This window comes from Populus euphratica, unplaced genomic scaffold, assembly GCF_000495115.2.
Source record: "Populus euphratica unplaced genomic scaffold, PopEup_1.0 scaffold895.1, whole genome shotgun sequence".
Taxonomy (NCBI): Eukaryota; Viridiplantae; Streptophyta; class Magnoliopsida; order Malpighiales; family Salicaceae; genus Populus; species Populus euphratica.
This window is the reverse complement of record NW_011500495.1, coordinates 116,810-122,674: the sequence shown is the minus strand read 5'-3', so window position 1 is coordinate 122,674 and position 5,865 is coordinate 116,810. Positions and strand designations below refer to the sequence as shown.

The following is a 5,865-nucleotide window of genomic DNA, read 5'->3' as shown; positions in this document are numbered from 1 at the left end:
AAAAAACAACAGTAGTTTTCGCTATAAATCTGCAAGAAAGATGTGAAGCCGAAGGCTGGCTTGTAGGCAAGTGGTACAAGACTACAATCTGCCCACAGAAAATGGTTTGCTACGCTTTAGAAGCTAGATTCTGCTCTATGTTCAGCAGCAGTTAGCCAAGGTGCATTATCTGGACATTTTCTAACTTCTTTCGGAAAAAACGTAACCTGTTCTTTCATAAATCATAGAATTTTATTAGACGATATGAAGGGCACAAACACAAATGAAATTTCGAAGCAAATACGCCAGCAAAGAATCGAGGGACCAAACCTATCAGTGGCCATACGGTCAGGTCAGCCATGAGTTCAAGTTGGTTATGAAAACGGCAATTATTATTATTATTATTAAAAGGATGGATTAAAGTATTAGAAGAGACCTGGATACTCATCCATCAAGAGTAACCTGCCACAACTTGCCATTGCAATTTACAGTCACATAACTACAACTTCTAATGTCTGTTCTCACGTAACCTCTCACTGCCGAACCATTTAGGATGCTTAGATCCATATATCTGATGTGCAGTCACCACCTGGATATCTCATCTCGTGGGCTAGGGAAGGACCATCAGGTTCAGCTGAAAAGTCCACAAAATAGTTTGGATTTATTGCAAGACCACCCTTCTCGGTGTCAACATCTATCTGTAACATGTGAGATCCTTTCTCCATAAGTTCCGGATAAAACTGACGATCCCAGGTACTGAAAAGTGAGTTGGTGACATAAAGTCGCTTCCCGTCTAAACTCAGCTGAATCATTTGAGGCCCGCCCCTCAAACGATGTCCCTGAACAGAAATTATGATGCTTATCAGTCTGTACCACATGATAAGGTGGACTCTTGGGCAGATACACAAAAGCTCTCAAGAAGATATCTAAGACTAAAACATTATTACATCGGTGATTTCTTGTCCAGAATTATACACTGAAAATTGAGAAACAAATTTTTTTTCATCCCAAATTCCCAATTAATTTACTCCCACTTTACATTAGTCCAGTGGAAAAATGTAGCATCACAGCGCGTGAACAAGGTAGTTGGTGGGCTTGGTGCACCATTCTGCCCAACGAAAATTGCATGTAAAATTAGTTGCCTAAGTTACCAAGTAGTTCATCTCTGTAACAAGAAAGTATGCCTAAAAGGCATATCAAACTTTGTTGGTTCAAAAGCTTCCATACGTAATGCTATAGCTATTTGCTATTCCACAAATACATATCTGGCATGAGTTTTTGGTGTGGAAACTATTCCAAAGGCTGTGTGTGTGTGGAAAGAGATGGGCCAAATGTATTTCAGTTGACATTGCTGTGATAGTGGAGTCTAGTTTAAATGAATGTAATTTGACATCCTATATAGATGTCAGTAATTTATAGCTGATGATCATACTAACCTGGATTTCTGGAACATCGTACTGCCAGGTTTTTCCATCTTCACCCTCAGCCACCACAGAGCTTCCCTTTTGGATCAGCCCCCCAACCCAAACTTGTCCTTTCAGGACAGGTTTTTCAGGGTCCTCAATGTTGTACTGTCGGACATCTCCATGTAGCCAGTTGACAAAGTACAGAAACCGATCGTCAAGAGAGATGAGAAAATCAGTTACAAGCCCTGGCATTTCAGGGAGAATCCAGTTTTGCACCTTCAATGGTTTCACTGATATTGCCACCTGAAAAGACAAATATTTGGGAGAAGCAATCATCATAGAATGACACTATCCAACAAACTGAAATGTTATCCACATTGAAAACAGGCAATATTGTCCGCCATTTGCATACCTCATGGCTCCATGATCCATCAGGGGTCTTGAAAAACCTAACCATGTTACTTGTTAAGGCACACCCAACAAACCCTGAATCTTTAGAAGGATCGTGCAGAAACCTTATCTGCAAATCAGTGAAACAGACATGTCAGAAATTTTATTTTTGAAATGTCACAATGGCTTTGTAGCAATGAAGAAAAGATACAAACAAGTGAGTTTGTGCATGCATCATAGGAACAATGATCATTGGCCTTTTCTAAATCATAGGAACAAATTGTTGATTATATTTAAAGAAATAACCTCCAATGGCAAGAGTCCTGTATCGCCAAGATCCAATGTCTGCTTCAGTTCACCATTGGGCCAACTGTAGACATTCAAATGCCTCCCGTAAAGACCATCTGCCACATGTTGCAGATTGAAGCCTTTAGTGAAGGCTGCAGGAGCTCCCCATGATGAGCTAATCATTATGTTGTGTCGAGGTTGGTACCAGAAATCATAACCAAACGTTGGACTGTGCCCTGGTTTCTCCCACCTGATTGAGAATGAATATGATTCAAAGGTTACAAAAATCACTTTTTCTCAATCTTCAAAACGCTTAGCATCTCAGCACACTTTCAAGTGGATTAAATGTAGAGTAGATACATAATCAATCCTGTTTCATATGTCTGAGCAACTTTGATTTATTTATTAACTGGTAGAGTGGAATAAATGAATCACCAAACACATGCATTAATGAAAGCAAAAGTGTTAAGAGAAATCTGTTAGGGTAGGGGCACTGGCAATCACCTCCCCTTTACATTGAATTCTGAGAAATCTGTTAGGGTAGGGGCACTGGTAATCACCTCCCCTTTACATTGAATTCTGAATCAAGTAGAAGAAATCCATTTCCCTCTGCCTTTCCATCTTTATCTCCAAGGCATGATACCATGACATCTCCAGAAGCAAGGCAATGAGATGTGTGTGGATACGCTAATCCTGTCTTATTTACAATATCCGCAGGCTCAACAACTTTATGCAATGAGGGAGCCCTTGGATCTTTTAGTGTGTCAATTGCATATATGCGACCAGATCTGTTGGAAGTAGATTGCATTAGAAACATAATGAGTGTTTAGTTTAAAGAAATGGAATGATTGCTGAACTTTAGGTGGCAGAGTTATGTAACTAGAATAAAAAATTAAAATTGATTTCAAAGAACTGACTGAAATTCATGAATTTCAAAGCATGCGTCACGTATTGGATACAAGTGACAAGTGATAAGTGATGAATCCCAAACCACAGTAGAAGAGTATTTCAGTAAGTAGGCAAGACATTTGTTGGCAAGAAGTCTTCACACGCGAATGATCACAACCCAATTCTTGTTTGAATTCTTAAACAGCATGGTTAATTTTTTTATATTAAGACTGAGTTCTTACATTCATTTTGATTTTATACAATGAAAGCATCCTCCAGTGACAATGTCAGCACTACTGTTCGTTGGTTTGATGCACATATCTACCTGCATAGCTCCTAGTTTGCACCAATGCAGTTCTCTTTCTTGTCTGGATTAAAATTCAGAAATAGAAGTTGTAGAAATCAAAATTAGCTACAGTATCTTACATCAAGGAAGGAAGGACCAGATAACGCCTTGCTGCAGATGGATCTCCATGGCAAGAGCTGCAAGAATTCCATCCTGTATGATGCAGTTCATCTCCTACGTTTGGCATAGGTAGCCTGTGGATAACTTTAGAATAAGTAGGTGAGTTGGGATCAACATCCACTGTGGCTAGATAATCAGGCTTCTCTATTCCCGTTCCTGTATAGATATTGAAAGAATTACATTCCTTCTCGTCATTCAATTTTCATAAGCTTGTCCAAAGTGATGATATCTAGGAGTCAGGATATAATTCAAGAACATCTACTCATTTGAAATTAGTCTATCAACGAAGGAACTTGAAGTGTTTTCTAAAAATACAAGTCCATCAATATTTAGAACAAACTGTTTTGTTACCATATTTCCTTAAAAGAAAATGTGGAAGGCATGCACTAAACAGTATCATTTTCATTAATAGGAGATATTTCTTCCCTATACCAAAAAACAAAAAGGAGGAAAAACCATGACCACTTTTCCTTAAAAACAGCAGGGGAAGGCAAGTTGAACACATTTATTTCTCCATTTTATGATGGCCCAGCATATTACCTAGGTACTACCTGCTGGAAAACAACACATATCAGGGAATCCAACTGGATGCTTTGATCAAAATGAAAAAGCAGCACATGAATTCCTAGTATTTCTATTGCCAAATCCTCTTTGTCTATGAATAGCCAAGCACCCGTGAAAAAGAAAAGCTCACAATAGCACTCTTTTAGCCCCACCAAATTTAAACTTTAAGCAGCTGCACCAGTTAGACATGAACTCCTCAAATTAAAGATCAGAGATTCAGGGATCACATCGCCAGAAAGTTCTTTCTTTCTTTTTGCAAATCGTGAATGTAACCAGAAAGTTGACAACAAAATCCCAAAGAACAGAAATTTTGAAGATAAACACTGGCAACAAAGATCTGAAGTCACAAAAAGTTTTTCATCAGAAAGAAACCGAGGCAGAAATCTCAAGAAGCTCCAAGAATCAAATCACAACACAAACACAACGGTCAAGCCTACTCCATCCTAAAAAGCCCATATAATCAAATCATATCAATATATTCCTCATCAAATAAGTAAAAAGAACATAATGAGAAACAGAAAGAAATAGAGCAAGTTACTAATAATAATTACCAGAGTAAACACAAGTGACATAGATAAGTGACTCCCTCGGACCAGACATTGCTTCAAGTGGTGTCGCATAACCTGGTCCTTTCTTGCAGCATCCACGTCCATTATCACTCACCACTTCTGTGCCTGTAGCCATGTCTTTCTTTCTCCCTGTATGAATAATATGATGATGATAAGAAGCATGAAAAAAGTTGATGACAAAAAGTAGCAAGACCTTGACAGTAACGTTTTTGAAATATATATATATATATATTAAATTAATTTTTTATATTTTCAGATAATATCAAAAATAAATTTTAAAAAAATAAATAAAAAAACATTTAAAAAAAGTAAGAAAGAAACAAACTCGTAGAAAAACTCCATTTCCAACGGGACGCAGTATCTATTTTTTGCGTAAACCGTTGTGGCAATCCTATTTTTACTTCTTTTTTTAATTTTATTTTGGCCTCATGCTGGATTCCCTTGTTGAATGCGTCCAAGGGGATGGTATCGGTAATTGCGCCGTACCCTTTTTGTTATTTATTTTATGTCAATTATCTTACATTTTAGGATTTATCTGAAGCTGAGGTTGAGGGTGACTGTTTTACATGGAAGTCCTTTTGAAAAGTATTTTCATCCGTTTCCGGGTTTAATAATAATAATAATAAAAAAAAAAAAGCTAATGTGGTCTTAGACTCATTACGTTATAGATTGCAACCTATTATGCATCTATACATTCCTTTTCAAAACTGAAAATCATTGCTTTTAAGAGAATTGCTTAATTAATTGGGGGTAAATTTATCTTCATATTTTCTTTTTATAGTGTAAAGATATTTTGATCCTTAAAAAAAAAAATATATATATATATATAACAGTGTAAAGATATTTTGATCCTTAATATATATATATATATATATATATTACTTGAAAATATTTTTGATGTTTCAATTTAATTTGTGAATTATTTACCTTATCTCTACAATCAAAGAAAAAAATAAAAACAGAAGACAAATGTGCAAAGGTATTTGTATATTTTCCTTTTGGTTTTTTGGGTAATTATTGAAATGAAGGGGATTGTTGTCTTTCACAAATTATATAATATTATTTAAATATTTAATCTAGAGGTGGGGGTTCTAACAAATTTGTAGTTGTGCGTACAACTAATTTAAATAATCAAATAGTGGTTTGCAGCGGCTCGTACAGCTAATTTAAATGACTAATTAGTGTTTTTCAAGATGGCGATGGAATCCTCTCAAAACTCCCTACGTGATGTAGAGGTATATGTGATTAGTGTTTAAAAGTATATTTTTATCAAGATTTTATATAATTATTTTGTACTTAAAGTATTATTAAATTC

General features: G+C 36.1%; 1 protein-coding gene across 1 annotated transcript; it reads right to left on the bottom strand.

The window, feature by feature from the left end:
• Positions 1-349: 349 nt before the first annotated feature.
• Positions 350-4,741, bottom strand: LOC105115015 (selenium-binding protein 1-like). The gene is made up of 7 exons (XM_011011777.1): positions 4,533-4,741; positions 3,378-3,573; positions 2,624-2,851; positions 2,082-2,313; positions 1,798-1,905; positions 1,416-1,688; positions 350-818 (listed from the first exon to the last, which is right to left on the bottom strand). The coding sequence occupies exons 1-7, from the start codon at positions 4,663-4,665 to the stop codon at positions 537-539; spliced, it is 1,452 nt and encodes a 483-aa protein (XP_011010079.1). The 5' UTR covers positions 4,666-4,741; the 3' UTR covers positions 350-536.
• Between the last annotated feature and the right edge of the window lie 1,124 nt (positions 4,742-5,865).